At 37.0% G+C, this 17,896-nt stretch overlaps 1 protein-coding gene across 4 annotated transcripts in view; it reads left to right on the top strand.

The window, feature by feature from the left end:
- The window catches only part of LOC149253642 (uncharacterized), a 69,219-nt gene extending 59,332 nt beyond the window's left edge, over window positions 1-9,887 (top strand). Inside the window, exons 2-4 of one of the 4 annotated variants that reach the window (XR_016267106.1) lie at window positions 1,801-2,616; window positions 9,081-9,352; window positions 9,515-9,887. Coding sequence is in view for 2 of the 4 variants with exons in the window: in XM_089459992.1 (XP_089316118.1) it covers window positions 1,807-2,616; window positions 9,081-9,284 (1,014 nt within the window). In the remaining 2 variants the exon portion in view is untranslated. Of the gene's footprint in view, window positions 1-1,787; window positions 2,617-9,080 lie in introns of all 4 variants that reach the window. The other 3 variants (XR_016267105.1, XM_089459992.1, XM_089459991.1) reach the window with 3 other exon arrangements.
- Window positions 9,888-17,896: the final 8,009 nt, after the last annotated feature.

The following is a 17,896-nucleotide window of genomic DNA, read 5'->3' as shown; positions in this document are numbered from 1 at the left end:
TCATCTTTTGAAGTTTTAAAGCCAGTGGATGTAACTTTGTATAGGAGTTAGCAGGGAGTTTGATCAACCTCGCTACTACCATACCAGTTTCCAGTTATGCAGTTGGGATTTTGTCATGATTTATTGCAAGGTGGTCATGGAAGGGAACAAAGACAATGCTAAGGTAAATGAAGGGTACAGTACGTTATGGACAGTTGGACTTTATCATGTAAGAGTGAGAACGAGTGAACTTCATATTTGTTGAGTACATTGATTGTAGTTCCACATATTGCCTGGATGAGAGAATGTCTACCATTGGTTTCTCACCCAACATGGGATTGGGGATAAATTTGTAGATTAGTTAGAATTGAAACAGTTGCTGTGGCCTAATTTCTAACTAGTAGTGAAAATATAAAACAACTATGAAGTGCAACATGTGAAGCGATCTGTCCAAGCATGCTAATAAGAGCGTCAACAGACATGCCACAGCCCTCAACTGTGACAACCCAAGTGTGACTCAACAAACTTGCCATTGCACCAAGAATCCCTGAAGGTTATTACTTTGCCACATTTATGGGTTTAGTCTAATTCTCAAAAAGGGAGGAGCTTTGGGATCCTTTTTTGCAAAATCTAGCCCATGATTGTTTGTGTCAAAATATATTTAGTCCTCCCATCTTTCATGTCTGACAGTATTTTGAGAAATCAAATTGAAACCTTGAGCAACGTTTTCGAAGTTGATGAACCTTGCAAGCTGGATATCCTTGAAGAAGGAAATAAATGAGTTAGAGTTGATAGCATAAAATTTTAAAAGAACATTTTGCTAGAGGGTGTTGTCTGAAGTACCAAATCCTAGATCAACATGGCTACTAGAGCTTTGCAGGGGAGCTGAATACTACTTTGTTGCTGACCTCCCTCTAGAGCAAGGCAGACAAACCACATATCCTTTGTCTAAGTCAAACCTTTTATTGCCTATTTTACATCTTTATATATCATGCTTTCTTTGATAATTTTCACTTCTGTTCTATGCAAATTTAATTGTGAACATCTTTTTTCATTGAGGGCAGAAGAATGGAAAGCAGTCTGATTCAATCATTAACTCTTACTTGAGGGTGTTGAGGTTTTCAAATTTCATTTGCAATTGTGTTTTTGAGGAGAGGAGTTTCTGAATTCTTTCTAGAGTTGAGATTGGGTTGAGCTTCGTATCATTGAATTTTATTCTGGTTTGGTTTAATGGAGTCTATGGTCTTCATGTTTTTTCCGTGTTTGTGTTGTGGCTATGAAGTCGAGGATCATTATTCCGAGTTTAGTAGGTGATGTTAGCCCCTGAAATCTTATGCTAGTCCAGTCTGGTCATGGATTAATAAATTATCATGGATTATTTTATATAGCACTGAAGTTTTTAAATTTTGTCCACTTTAGTTTCCCAGTTTGTCTAGTGGCTATATTTCCACAAGCATTGTAGGCATAAGAATTGATACAACTAGTATTGGGGATTTTTAATTCAATGTTTTTTCTGTTCTGATGGCAGTTCAGTCAGTCTCTACATTTTAAAATGCACTTGAATTTGAGCCTAAAAGTTTTTTTGTTGGAGGGTTTTAGTTCTTCTGACAAGTTTGGATTGTGCTGCCTCAATTTGACAGGCATCAAAGTCTTAAAATTGTATGATCTTTGTTGTCTGGGAGTCGGTGGAAGCTCTGGATGTTATCACATATTCTCTTTGTTAGCTAGCTTGTAGAGCAATATATGTTTATTGCTTATTAAAATAAAACTGTTTTTGTTTTCCACAACAATTTCATGATGGGTTGAAGAGAATTGTCACAGGTGGTTATGGCAGAAACAGCATCAGAACTGCAGAGGCAGATTTTGCTTGAGCACAATAAGGAGCAATCATCAACTAGCTTCCATGGGGGAGAGAAGTTGATACCAACTGAGGAAGAAATGGAAGAGTTGCATGATGGTCTCAGTTTTGGGCAGTTTATGGTGGCAGGATCTGTGGCCGGGATGGTAGAGCATATGTCCATGTTTCCAGTTGATACCTTGAAAACTCGTATGCAAATGCTAGCAAGTGCGGGTGGTTTTTCCCATTCAGGTGTGGGAAAAGCTCTTTTGTCAATTATGAGAAGTGAGGGACCTTTTGGCCTTTACAGAGGCATAGGAGCAATGGGTTTGGGAGCAGGACCAGCTCATGCTGTATATTTTTCGGTGTATGAATTTTGCAAGGAAAAGTTTGGTGGCAACAAGCCTGGTCATCATCCTTTGGTCCATGCAGGGTCTGGGGTAACTGCTACAATTGCAAGTGATGCAGTCTTCACACCTATGGATGTGGTCAAGCAAAGGTTGCAACTTAGGTGCAGTCCATATAGGGGAGTTATGGATTGTATTACCAGAATTTTGAAAGAGGAAGGCATTAGAGCATTTTATGTGTCATATCGGACTACAGTAGTCATGAATGCTCCATTCACTGCTGTGCATTTTGCAACTTATGAAGCAATGAAGAAAGCTTTGAGTGGAATTTCCACGGAGACTGCTAGCGAGGAAAATCTTTTTGTTCACATCATGGCAGGAGGGGTGGCTGGAGCTTTAGCAGGTGCTGTCACAACACCTTTTGATGTTGTCAAGACTCGATTGCAGTGCCAGGTGCATAACTTTTAATCCTTTTTTATCATACATTGAGATTGATTTTTATTTGTACGTGTATTGTAGCATCTGAAATCTTTTGAAGTTATATCAAGCCAGAGCTAAAATTAGTACTGCCAGCTGCATGACATTTCATTGTTATTTTTGGCATTCTATCCTGTGTTACGGCTGTGTTGATAGTGGATCGTCATTATTATTTTAAATATTTATTTTCAAGGCGTGAACCTGGTTTCCATGGAATGATTTTGTCATCCTGTACATGCTCTTTCAAGGGTCTTGGGTTTTTTTTCTTCTATTGAGTAAAACAGTGGCAATTAATCTCACCTCAACCGTTATGACAATTTAGTGCCATAATTTCAGGGCATTTCCTTTAGAAATTATACAGCCTGTAGGAATTCTGTCCGAACATGTCTACCTGACTAGAAACATTTCTTATTGTAGCTGGGCTATTTTATCCTTGATGGCAAGATTCGATGTAATGACCTACAACAGTTTTCAGTAACCTGTAGTAGCCATATGCTGAAAAAGTGTAGAAGGGAAACTAGGATAAGAAAATAATACAATAAAATTTGCTGCTTGCAGAAAATGATTGAAAATTGATATGTGTCTCTTGTTTAAGATATACATTAAAAAAATGGCCCACTGGATGTGTGAAAACTCTATCACTGCAACAACTGATTTATTTTACCTACTTATTTTCCAATAATTTATTTATGAAAATCCTTCAGTAAACATTAAAATAAATTCTGCTACAGATAGCACACCATAATATAGAAACAAACACATGCACAAGAATCAACACATCGACACAGATATTTTGGACAACAGTGCCTGGAAAAACCCAATGTGGGAAAACCGGTGCAGCAAGGGAGGATTTTATTATTCAGCAATTCTTTAGTACAACTGGGTGCCAAATTGGCTTACCCAACGGAAAGAAAAAGATATTTTGGACAACAGTCCCTGGAAAAACCCAATGTGGGAAAACCGGTGCAGCAAGAGAGGATTTTATTATTCAACAATTCTTTAGTACAACTGGGTGCCAAACTGGCTTACCCAACAGAAAGAAAATTCTCCAGCACTTCTCCTAGTCTCAGCGTCAAGCTCGCTGACCTCTGCGTAGCTCCTAGACCCTCTGCGTCAACGCTGGGCCTCTCTGCATCGCCCACGCAGGCCCTTCAGTGACTGCACGGTCTGTTGCTTCTGCATCTGCTTGAAAGGCTCTGCGTCTGCCTCTCCAACCTCTACGCTGGTCTTTTGGTGTTGTTCCCAACTATGTTCCGTACTTGCTGCCTCCTGCTGCTCTCCAGACCACTAGTTCGAATTTCTTAGCTAACCCCGCTCCAGAAATCGAACTGACTGGTCTCTCCCTCCGTGTTCTCCAACTGACCCTCAAGCCTCTTTTTATACTTTTCTTGTTGGTCCTTCAACGACCGAGATTAAATCTCTAATCAACGGCTAAGATTAATATTTTAATTTTAGACTTAGGAACTCCATTAAAAATATTAATTATTTTAATATCTCCCAAACCGGTTAGAATCTGCCCAAACCATTTCTGGGTCTTGGAGATCTCATGTGCTTTAGCCTCTCCACCAAGTTTTATGGCTAGTGCATATCCGATGCTACCCCAAATCAACACTCCCTCTTAGCGAGACTGTGTTCTAGTAATACTCCATACTGAACATTATTCTGACTATACGGCACCGGTACCTGAGCTGATGCTAGGCCTCCCTGCCCAACATCCTCTGCATTGCTGCATCCTGTATTGCTGCCTATGGCTCTGCCTCTGCCACTGTTGCATCCGTACGACAATTCCCTCTACATCTGTGCTGTTGCTGGTTCTTTCTCCCAACACTGCATTTGCACTACAATCTCTTCTCGCCATGTTACATCATGCTACTGCTGACTGCTACTGCACTGCAACATCAACCCCATTTCTGCTACTGAAATGGATTCTTTATCATCCCCATCTTTTCCCTGAAATAATCAAACTTTGTTCTTTCAAAGGCCTTGGTGAAGATGTCTGCCACCTGTTCTCTTGTCGGAGTGTAGCTCAACTGTACAGCTCCTCGTTGGACACAATCTCTGACAAAGACACCGGATATCAATATGCTTTTACTGATCATGAAACACTAGATTCTCAAAGAGCTTGATGCAACTCTGATTATCGTACATGATCCTGGTCGCCTCCATCTTTCTTTGGAATAAGTTCACAAGCAGTTTTCTATGCCATATGGCCTCACATGAAGCTGTGCTCGTAGACATATATTCTGCCTCAAATGAGCTGAGAGCCATAGATTTTTGTTTCCTACTGCACCAGGAGGTCATTCCTGATCCAATGTTAAAATAGTACCCAGAGGTACTTTTTCGATCCACTGAACTTCCTGCCCAATCTACATCAGTAAATCCACTCAATCTGATATCCTTACTCTTGGTGTACAAGAGTCCATAATCGACTGTTCCCTATAAATACTTGAGAACATGTTTGGTTGCTGCCCAGTGCGACCTCTTCGGCTCCACCATGAATTGACTGAGGGTGTTGACAACATAGCTAATGTCTGGCCTGGTATTGACCAGATACATCAGGGACCCTATGAGCTGCCTGTATAAGGTGGGATCAACATCCTTGTCTTCTGATGCATCAATCTTCTTCTAGTTGGTGATCATTGGAGTAGCCATCGGTCTACAGTCCTCCATCTTGAATCTCTTTAAGATTTCTGTAGCATATCTCCCTTGCCCAAGGAAGATCTTCTCCTTTTGCTGCCAAAATTCCAACTCCAGGAAATAATGCATTCGTTCCAAATCCTTCATGTCGAATTCCGTGGCTAGATTCTTCTTGTAGTCCCCGATGAGTCTGAATGATCCAGCGAGGAAGAGATCATCCACATATAATACTAAGATTAGAGGTTCATTCTCTACAACCAGATAGTAGAGATTTGGATCTGCGTCACTCTTGACAAATCCCATTTTCTGCAAGTAGCGATCGATTCAACCATACCATGCTCTAGGTTCCTGTTGGGATCTGCGTCACTCTTGACAAATCCCATTTTCTGCAAGTAGCTATCGATTCGACCATACCATGCTCTAGGTCCCTGTTTTAGCCCATACAAGGCTTTCTTCAATCTACATACATAAGACTTCTTCTCATGTGTCTCAAAGCGCTCTGGTTGTTCAATGTATACCTCTTCTTCTATCACTCCGTTCAGAAATGCCGTTTTGACATCCATTTGATGAATCTCCCACCCCATCTGTGTTGCAAGAGATCTATACCTGGCTACCGGGGCGAAGGTCTCTTTGTAGTCAATTCCTTCCTTCTGAGCATACCCCTTAGCCACGAACCTGGCTTTGTATTTCTCAACACTGCCGTCTGCAGCGTATTTGATCTTGTAGATCCATCTCGAACCTACCATTGATCTGTCTTGAGGCCTTGGCACTACCTCCCAGACATTGTTCACCATTATGGAGTTGTACTCCTCTAACATCGCATCTAGCCAAACCTGATGTTGAGCTTCCTCCTGAAAACTAGTAGGCTCCCCATCTTGAGCTACTAATGCCTGATATCTATCTGGCTACTTTTGCTCTCTCTTATTATTCCTTGGCGCAATGATGAATTCCTCTGCATCTCGCAGAATCTGACAAAGTTCCCTGCTCGTTTTTCCTTTGCCAGCAGGTGCTTCTGTTAGCTCCTCCTCATCATGTGATTCTTCCTGACCCGAGGAAGAATTCTTTTCTTCTGTTGGTTGAAGAAGTTTGACCAACGATTCCTCTTTTGACTGCTCCTCGGAAGGCATTTCTCGAGATTTTCTGAAAGCCCTGTCCTCCATGAACTTCACATCTCGTCGAACTACTACTTTCCTATTCTCTGGAAAATAGATTTTGTATGCCTTAGCGTTTTCGCTATATCCCATTAGATATCCTTTCTCTGCAGTTTGATCCAGCTTCTTCCTCTTTTCCTCGGATATGCGACTATATGCTAAGCTCTCAAATATCCTGAAATGACTGACTTCAGGCATCTTCCCTGTGAGGACTCTCTCTGGAGGTCCAATGCCTGATGAGGAGTTCTATTTTGAACATAGACTATTGTGTTGCATGCTTCTGCCCACAAAAATTTTGGCATATCTTGATCATACTTCATGACCCTAGCTGCTTCTACAATAGTCCTGTTCTTTCTTTTTTGCTACTCCATTTTGCTCCGGATTGTAAGGAGCTGTCCACTTTCTCCTGATGCCCTCCTTAGCGTAAAAATCAGTGAAGTCCTTATCGACATACTCTCCACCATTATTTGAGCGCAAAACTTTTATTTTCTTCCTTGTCAGATTCTCCACCAGAGCCTTGAACTCTTTGAATCGACAGAAAACCTCGTCCTTGGTTTTCAGAAAATAAATCCAAGTTTTCCTTGAGTAGTCATCAATGAAGGTGAGGAAGTACTTGACTCCACTAAGCTTTAGTGGACATGGGTCCACAAATATCTAAGTGTATCAATCCTAGTACACTCTTGGCCCTATTTTTACTTCTAGGAAATGTTGCTTTGACATACTTTCCTAAAGCACATCCTTTGCATACATCATCTCGTTCCGTACTAAGATCCGGAACTCCTGTAACAGTGCTCCTGAGAATTCTCAGAGCTCCATGGTGCAAATGTCCCGTTCTTTTGTGCCATGGTTCGTTCAAATCCTTGTCTCCATGACTGCTTATTAGTGTCATTGGTGATTCTAGTTGTAGCCTGTACAACCTGTTACTTTTGATCCCGATCTGCACTTTCTTTTTCCAGCTTGGGTGTTTGACGTATACTTTCTCCTTGATGAAGAAAACGTCATAGCCTTTGCCTTGAAGTTGCGACATGGAAAATAAGTTCATTTCCAATCCTGGTACATGTAGCACATTGGTAGCACGGAATTGCTCTCCTGTTTCTGTTTGAAAAACTATGGTACCCCTCCCTATTGGAGTGCACTTTGCCCTGTTTTCCATGGTGACTTGAAAGTTCATTTTCTCCTCTCGATAATCTGAGAAACATTCCTGGATTCTCGTCATATGCCAAGAGGCTCCACTGCCTATATGCCATACCTCTAATGATGCAGAGCTAGTCACACAAGCCACTTCTTCTTCCAGCCTGGAAGCCAACATAGAGAAATCAAAATCACTTTCTCTTGTGCAGTTTTATGAAAATATGTGCGAGTCTCTTGACGTAGATGCCTGTGCCTCATGGTTTCGACCCATAATTAATTTTCCCTTCCTTTCTCTGATTACTTGCTCTGATACCATGTGAAAATTCTATTACCGCAACAACTGATTTATTTTACCTACTTATTTCCCAATAAGTTATTTATGTAATTTTTTCAGTAAACATTAAAATAAATTCTGCTGCAGATATCACACCATAATACAGAAACAAACACATGCACAAGAATCAACACATTAACACAGATATTTTGGACAACAGTCCCCGGAAAAACCCAATGTGGGAAAACCGGTGCAGCAAGGGAGGATTTTATTATTCAACAATTCTTCAGTACAATTGGGTGCCAAACTGGCTTACCCAATAGAGAAGATTCTCCAGCACTTCTCCCAGTCTCAACTTCAGGCTGGCTGACCTCTGCGTAGCTCCCAGACCCTCTGCGTAAACTCTTGCTTCTCTGCGTCACCTAGATAGGCCCTCTAGTGATTGCTCAGTCTGCATCTAACTGAAAGGCTCTGCGTCTGCCTCTCCAACCTCTGCGCTGGTCTTCTGGTGCTGTTCCCGACTCTCTGTTCCGTACTTGTTGCTCTCTAGACCACTAGTTCGAATTTTTCAGCTAACCCCGCTCCAGAAATCGAACTGACTGGTCTCTCTGTGTGTTCTCCAACTGACCCTCAAGCCTCTTTTTATATTTTCCCTGTTGGTCCTTCAATGGCAGAGATTAAATCTCTAATCAACGGCTAAGATTAGATTTGGCTTGATCCATGACTTTTGAAACCTTCTAACTCAGTTTTATATTAATACCCATTAATATTTTATTTTTCCTAAGTTTAAGTTTAAGAACTCCATCAAAAATATTAATTATTTTAATATCTCCCAAAACGGTTAGAATCTGCCCAAACCATTTCTGGATCTTGGAGATCTCATGTGCTTTGGCCTCTCCACCAAGTTTTATGGCTAGAGCACATCTGATGCTACCCCAAATCAATAGGATGTTCAGTGACAACTGTAATTTTTTCAGAAACTTTTCTATCTACTATAGGTTAAACATAATAAGTCTGCTCAATGACCACTGTTCTATTTACTTATTTTGTGATTAATTTTCAAAACTTCTATAAAATTTCAAGTAGAGAATGCTTGCATGCACACTCATAAATAGTCTCTGATAACTAAGCCCCGATATTCTTTCAGCTATCTGACTAAGACGGGAATTTGAAACCATTCATATCTTTTAGTGAGCTTGAGTAACGTATTCATTATTTTGATTCAATATTTATGTTGTTACATGTAGGGTGTTTGTGGGGCGGACAGATTTACCAGTAGCTCAATACGAAATGCTATTCAGACAATTGTGGCAAAAGAGGGCCCCACAGCTCTGCTAAAAGGCTTAAAACCTAGAATGTTATTTCATGCACCTGCTGCGGCCATTTGCTGGTCTACATATGAAGCATGTAAGAGTTTTCTATACAATGGGAATGCTAAGTCAGCAACTTAAGGTGAAACGTGGAACGGCATCCCCCTTGTTTTTGGCTAGGCTGTTTTCACAAAAAAGTTTGTGGAGAGGTACTATTTTCAAGGCTATTCATTAATTTTTTCAGAGAACAAGCAAGAGGACTATATTTTTGTTTCTCGATGAGCCACTTCAACATTTGTAGTTTATGTTTGACAGGATACTAATAAATGTGTGAGGGTATCTTTTTGGATCTCCTTCATTAACTTATACAGGACATTCAACTGGGACCATTTTTTTGGTTTAATCTCGGAGTTTCCCAGCAGGTTTGTCATACCTCTACTGCTATTTTGATGGCAGATGCTCAAGCCATGTGATATAATCTGTTTCCTCTCGTTGGCTGGGAGAGTGATGTAATATGGGAATGATAAATCAGCCAGACAAGCAAATAGTCTGTGGTGAAGTACTATGAATTGTGTAGTAGTTATTGCAGAGAGTTGTGCTATCACATCACACTGCAAGATACCATTCACAGGTGAGGCATTTTGTATTTATAAGAGTATTTTCCGTTGGAAACTTTGTGAATAAGCCACAATACCAGATACGTGTATTTTAACGGCAGGCTTCCTATTTCATTTTCTTGATGCAGTTGATGTGCTTTTCTTCTCTGCTTATTGAAAGTGACTGCCCTGCAATTTTAATTTCCTTTTCCGCTTCCAACCAGAAACTACCATTGGAATGGAACCGCCCTTCATTTATGTCATGTTTCTTTTGGCAAGTGATGCGGATAACATGGATTTTTTTCCTTCCAATTTAATTTAATTTTAAAATTCTCTTCAATTAATTAATTTATTTAAATTGGGTGAGGGGTATAAAATGCTTCCTTTAGCTATAAACCCATTGAGCATTTTTACAGAAAAAATTGGATGCAAGGCAGCCGCCACCACCTAATAATGTGTGGCATTCAATGTCTTAAATCTATCAGAATAATGTGTGGCATTAGGTTTCAACAAAAAAGAATAATAATATTGCACACGATGACAAACAAAATACATGCAGTGAAAAATAGGCGACCCAACAACTTATTGAACAAATTATACTTTGCACATAAATTTCCAATATCATATATAACTTGTTTGACATTGTTGTCAAAGTTTTTTTTGGGAGAGAAAGGTAGAACATACTGTAACAAAAATAATGATCAATCATTATTTTTCCCAAATTAGTAGAAAAATAAACACTAATTAATAAGATGTTTAACCAATGTATAAATAATATATACACCAAAATAATTACTTTAATGAACGTATGCCTATCATGAGTTTTTACCCCACTTAATTCGCCTTTCTTTGTTAGGATATTCTTTATGTTTGAAGAAAATCTAGTTGGAAATTTATTTTTTCAATAACCTCCTTAACATGCTTGCTTTGCTGTGCTGTTAATAACCATGGAATGGTGCTTATATTTTGGCCGTCTCTTTCGCTATTTGAATGAATCACACTTTGCAACGCATGGTCTGCCTCTTTAATGTTATTACAAATCTTGACAAAATTTTCTTTATCTTTCCTTCCATCTAAAATTCGTCATAAGGTCTCTGTTACATTCTTCCCGATGTGAATTGTATCAAATAAATGAACAATTTCTTGGTGCTTATAGTAGGGGATTCTATTGAATTGCTTGAGATAACTTTTCATTCCTCGTGGAAATTCCCTGTTATTAATGTTTTCACGACCTACAACGTGAAATAATAGATAAAGATATTATAACAACAATATAATTGGTCAATTAGCACAGTGAAGAAAATCCAATAAAAAGATAAAATAATCCAAACTTATAATGTATATTGATACATAGACAATTTGCTCCATACCTTGAGAGACACTAATATATTGGAACTTTCATGTACGAGGTGTCATTATCTGTGGTCTTACTCCAGTCTCTTCTTTGCCATTAAAAATATGTTTTTCAATACTTAGGTACTTATGGTTCTTAGAAAGAAAATGCCTATACTCATCAAAGACCTCATTTCCTAAGCTTCTTGAACGACAAGATTTAGACCTACAAGAGCTGGAATAATTTTTATATCAATTATTCCGAGTATGTACAATGAAAGTCAAACTTCTTAAAAAACATACTTGAAATGAACTTCATAAAATTGAACATTATTAAAGTGTAGGGTAACATTATAACACACCATAGAAACGTGTTAGCCCTGGGGCATCATGAATTGTCCATACAAGCATTGCATGGAATTCAAATTCCTTTTGTGCAACTAATGTCTAAAGATATCATACATAGTGACACTATTCTTTAACTCCACTAACTCATTAATAAGAGACTCGATATATACATTCATATCTTTGACCTGGTATTTACCTAATTGATTGAACATACAATACATAATTACTACATATATGAGTAAATAAGTTTTTTTTATAAAACATAATTATAAGGCATAATTGAACATATATGAGTAAATTAACAAAAAAATATAGGACATAATTATGAAACAAACATAACAAACAAAATGTTATTGTGCTAAAAAAATTATTCTAAGTAGATTAATACCTGGAACAATCATTGTCAACATTATGTGCTCCCTCTTTATTGATTTTCATAGAGGAATGTTATTGTTGATAACAAAAACAGGCCACACCGAGTAAGTAGATATGGCGTCTCCAAATGGATTGACATTGTCAGCTGTTAATGAAAGCCTAAGATTACGAGGTTTTTCTTTAAATACTGACCACTTTTCCTCCATATTCCTAAATCCAGATCCATCTGTATATATTCGAAGAACATCATATTCACTTCTATTCCTTGCATGGTAATCCATAAATTTTCCTACGCTTTTGCACTTGAACAATTGTCGCAAATGTGGAATTATGGTAATATAATGAAGAACTTTGCGAGACACCGTTTTTGTTACTTTGTCAGTTTGATATCTACTCATCACATTTTGGGCATTTGTCTTTCAACACGTGTTCTTTATAATAGAGAATATCATCATTAGGGCATGTATGTAAACTTGATATTCCATTTCAATGTCTTTCATAATGGCATGTAAATTTCGGTAATTAGAGGTAAAATATTTGACGGTGGTAACATAAATTCACTTAGTAATCTACAACATAAAAAAGTAAATAGTATTGGTTAATGTACTAAACAATATTAATTGTACATATTGCATCCAAATGTTACAAATTAATGAAATGATGTAGATCAACGTACTAACATTAAAAACAACGGGAAAAATAATTCCTTTATCGTGTATATAGTATCATATGTCACAAAATATATTACATACCCTAGGCGTTGTGTCACACGTGTTTGGCAAACCATTCATCGCCTTTAAGTTGACCAACAACAATAGAGCAAAGAGGAGATGTTTTTGAACCTTCATAAAGATGTTTAGTTGCCATCTCAAGTACATGTAAATCAAAAGCACAGTCATTATACTAGTTGTCATCATCGTCCATTCCAACATTATTAAATTTTTATTGGATCAATCTATTTGTCCCATCTTCAACTATGTTATCAACATCATTATCTTCTTCCATAGGATCATTAGTTTGATCCTCCATATTAATCACTCCATTTCCTTGAATAGTCGCTTGTACTACAACCACCTCTTCCTTGTTGAGCAATGCCCTAGGGGGCTGATACTATACAATTACAATCAATAAAGTAATATTAGCATATATAACAGATATTGAAATGTCTATATAATAATAGTTTACAAATATAATATATACAAAAACAAAGACAAAAAAGATAAAGAAGACAACTTAGGTGAGACCAAGAAACAAAAACAATAAATCAATGATGATGCTTGTACAATTTATCAAGACATTTAAGAATATGCTGAGAAAATCTAAGAAAGATGTTACTTTTCTTGACTTGTAGGAAGCGATACACTTTCTGAGATATATAGTCACGACCATAATAAAAAACCTATTGATCTTATTTTCATCATTGTAATGTCATATTTTGCATAGTATACTTTAATTTTTTATATTAATAATGCTCTGTAAAACCCCATGACTAACCTCTAAATCCTCTAGGTCCAAATTAACCCCCTAAACAATATACATTAACCTTCTAACACCTTAACCACATTCTCCTAAGCCCTTAAACCTCTAACCCCTTAACCCTTAAACAATAACCCCTTATTGTTAAGCCCATAAATTAATTAACCCTTAACTCGACCTAACCTCTTAAACGACCTTAATGAAAATAATAAATAATATTTCTAATCCACATCAAGATAACAACACAGTTCAAACACCTCCCAAAAGAATATTATAAAATATATTTACAATAAAAAGATAATACAATTTACAATACAAAGATGTATAATCTAAAATACAATATACATATAAACATTTACAAAAACAATCTATAATATAAAGACATATAATAAATAACTTACAATGTCCATAATCTCTACAATGTTTTTTAGTTGATTTTATTATAATTTTCTTTGGCCTCAAACCATTGCATTTTCTACAAGGGAAATAACATTTTCCATCCTCAAAAGCTCTCGATGTTGATCCCACGTATCCTTGGTCTCTTTGAAGAATGTTATGTGACTTTTTTGCCACCAAACTTTCAGTGATAATTTTATTCAAAATTAACGTTAAAATAATCTTACAACCTTTCAAAACAATCACAACTAATACATATAGCAATTATGTCAAAGTTACATGATGTTAGGGCCTCTACACACACATACACATTTATATTTATTATAATTATAATTATAATAATATATGTAATAACTATTTATAATATATATATATATATATAATCATATAATATAATATTAATATTAATATATTAGAGATATTAATATGAATATATATATTAATTATATATTAATAATATTAATGTTATATTTATTTTAATTAGTCAAATTGGTCCCATATTAGACGTTGTCAGCGCAAAAGCCATTAATGGTGGAATTGAATATTATGCAACGGTTATTTACCATTTGTAGGAAATTGGACAACACATTTTCATATTGGATACATTGTTGGATCTTTGACAGTGAAAAAACGCACATTAGATATTCGACGATAGGAGAGATTATAGGAAACCGTCAGATAATCAACTGGATAGGACAACTGTCGAATATTTGGCCAACATTTAACTTCTGTTGGATATTTGACGGTAGTCGAGATTTAAAACAAAAAACAAAAAAAAATCATTTAACTTCCAACACTTTTTCCGATTTTATCAATTCCATCGGAATTTTTGTCCAAATGTAGTAGTGTTAGTATATACAGGAGTCTAATGGGTCATAATATAATCAAAGCTTACATAATTGATGGGTCCCATCAATAGGTATATTTTGAGGGCTATTTTGCTATCCTCCAATCTTTAAAACTCTCATTTTCTCACATTAATTTGCATTTTTAACCATAATATGCTTAGTAGGAAAACTAAATGGTGCTTGTCATATTTCAGGGCCTAATGTGATTAATATGCAGACAAGTTATGCATTTTTGGAGATATTTACTATGCAGGGGATGATTGGAGACATCTAAAGAGAATATTGGGGGGATTTTCCACTACATTAACTTTCCAACTCGGCTTGGGATGATATTTGGGATGATATATGTTAAGGCATCAATTAATAAATGATAAGTATTTATTTTTGAAAAATAATAAAGATTGAAATATAATTCTAAAATTTATCTTTGTTGAACATTAAATCTGAGTTAACTTTGGAGGGTTGAAACCCTTTGGTTTGGGCCCAACCCAAAGGCTTTAGTCCCTCTCCTGTATTCTTTCCTTGTTCTTGTTCAAGTCATTTCATTTCTTTCTTTGTTTAAGTAGGAATTATATTACAAAAATTGTAGTTGCAGGTGACCACTACCTCTCTTGTGGGAAGGGTGGCTGGAAGATCTACAACAACAAGCCAAAAACATGTGTTTATGATTTCTTGGAAAATTGTTAAGTTTTGGATTGAAACTCTTCTGCATGCTTGGTTTCTGCAACTTAGAAGTTAGTAGCATTGATTTAGCAATTAGAGTAGGTATATGTTAGAGTAGATCTTAAAGAAATAAAATTCAACTCATCCTTTCCACTTTGATTCATGTTGCTACAATATTGATCATTTAATGCATGTACTTGATTAGTCTGCAGGGATTGTTGTTGACTTGCAGGGGTTGGCACACTCATCCACATCCACTCAAGCCATTCCACCTTCCTCTTGGACACCTCATACTGCTCTCAAACTCTTCCACCAAGATCACCCTTACAGGGCCAATGAAGGACACATGGACATGAACTTGTGTGCAAGATAGGCCTCCGAGGGGTACTAAGCTTGGAAAAATGGCTCCCACACCCTTCATTCACCTCCATCCACCTTCCTCCACCTTCAAGGCACCATCCTTGCCATCAGAAAGCTCTCAAACCCACTCCTATAGCAAAATAAGCCCTCTTGTAGCACTTCGTGTAGAAATCCTGTAGCATTACTAAATTCCCACCATATTTGCTCTAAACCTTGACTCTTGCATTTTGAAGTTGAATAATCCCCCCCAGGCTTTAAAGACGATTCCAAGACCACTCTAACCCCATATTTTCCTCACTGCAACCATAAGACAACCAATAGAATTAGTTTTAGTATTTTTGAATTTCATAGTTGTGTTGAAGATTGAATTCCTCCTTTTCAAGCAAGTTGCAATTAGATAAATGATTCATGCAAGTGTATTATTGATTTGATTAGCGTGAAAGTAGAGTGACATGGTTTACTTTTGCAACTAGACTAGTCTATTCCTTTCATGCAATTACAATTAGCTTTTACATTTAATGAATGGAATTTTCATTTCTGTAGTTAGAATCATGTTCATTTCCCTGCAATCATGATGTGATTTCATAAGAAATATTCTTTGTAGTTAGCTGAAGGAGTGATATATGAATACCTTTATCTAATCTAATGACTGAGGGTGACATGAGTAGAACTTAACCTACTGTGCATATAGCGCTGCCACCTCTAAGTTTGTATGAACCCGAGTTGATAATTTAAGTTGAGAGCCTTTGGAGTTGCAACATCTTTGATGCAATATCATGGCTCATCAATAAAAATAATAATGTAAGGGCAAAATAATAACACTAGTGAGATTCTATGGGGCACAATAATAACAATAAGGGGGTTACACTAACAATAATAATAAGGGAGGTGCACTAGTATTATAGGGACCTAACATGACTCTCTCCTTCAAAAAAGTGTTGTCCTCAATGTTTGAGTAGTTATGGATGTTTCTGTATAAAATTCTCATCCTCCCATATGGAATCTTCAATGGATTAGTTCTTCCACTTAATGAGATACTCTAAACGCGATCGATTCTGTAGCTGTCAGGTTCTTATTTCTGTGTCTGCTTCAGGCTCCAATATGATTTTTCCTTCATCGTCAGTTCTAGAAATATTGTTTGAACTGGGAGCTTGTCATCGATAACCTTCTTTAAGCATGAAACATGGAAAACTGGGTGTACTCAGTGTTGAAGAAAATGTAACTAGGTTCGGTTTTCATTACGACTTGTAATTGTAATTTTATGTAAAGAAAAAACAAATGAATTTATTATTCCTTGCATCATGGGTTTCATGAGCAATAAGTGTTTACCATAGGGCAAAGACTTCTTCTTGATGTCTTTAGGATTTATTGTCTTGTCATAAATATTATAGAGAAGTCATAAAGTCAAAGTCTACTCTCCAAAATGATTGTCACTATCTCTCTTGTAGTCGGCTAAAAGGAAGACAATGATCTCCTCAAGGAAATGTTGGCCTAGTTCTAGGTTCTCATGTCAGCGAAAGTGAAAACACTAATCACTATATATATGGAATGACCCGGGCCTCATAAACGTCAAGCAAGCATCGAAATTCTCTGATAAAAACAACGAAGAAGTAAGGAAGCATTATAGTAAGCAAAGAGTTGGGTATATGTCTCAAGATATTCTCGGGTTAAGTCTATTCTATCACTATCATCTCAACGAAAACATGTCATAACAGTTAAGGGTTGCATTAATCGTTGAACGAAGTACTGTGGAAGTTAAGGAAGAAAAGAACAATGGAAGTCGAGAACTGTGCCTAGAACAACGAAGGAAGAGGAGACCGAGAATCTCCAAAAGACAGTGACATAACAGTGCAAAGGAGGAGATCTGAAGCAATACAATGGGAAGGTAGAAGATTGTGATTTGAAGGCCGAAGATTGCAGGGGATAGTGACAAGTGTCTTGGAGGTAATCTTGTGTCAAGTATCTTTGTCAAGGGTCTTGGTATTCATCAATTAAACATCTATAAGAAGAGATTGAAGTGTTTTCCTCTCAAGAGGAGAGGTTTTGCCCTAGCTTGGAGCCTACATCTTGTGTACTTGCATTTTGTTGATCTTATAGTTTTGATAACCGTTTGATGATTGAAGAACACACTAACATAAAAGAAGTTAACTCAAGTAAAGAGAAGACATCACAAGTAATTATCATAGAGTGAAGAATCATTAATATTAAATTCCCCTAGATTCTTCAACACTTAGGAAGATGTAGGAAACTCCAATTTGTATGTCATGGTACCAATATTTTGCAACACCTTGTAAGGACCATAGTACTTGGGTGATAATTTATTATCATTCTTAGCGTGTTTGAGGGACATTTGTTTGTA

The sequence above is a fragment of the Pinus tabuliformis genome, chromosome 7 (genome assembly GCF_031772625.1).
Source record: "Pinus tabuliformis cultivar Carrire ecotype Pingquan chromosome 7, CPIR1, whole genome shotgun sequence".
Classification (NCBI taxonomy): domain Eukaryota; kingdom Viridiplantae; phylum Streptophyta; class Pinopsida; order Pinales; family Pinaceae; genus Pinus; species Pinus tabuliformis.
This window is presented reverse-complemented; position numbering and strand designations above follow the sequence as displayed.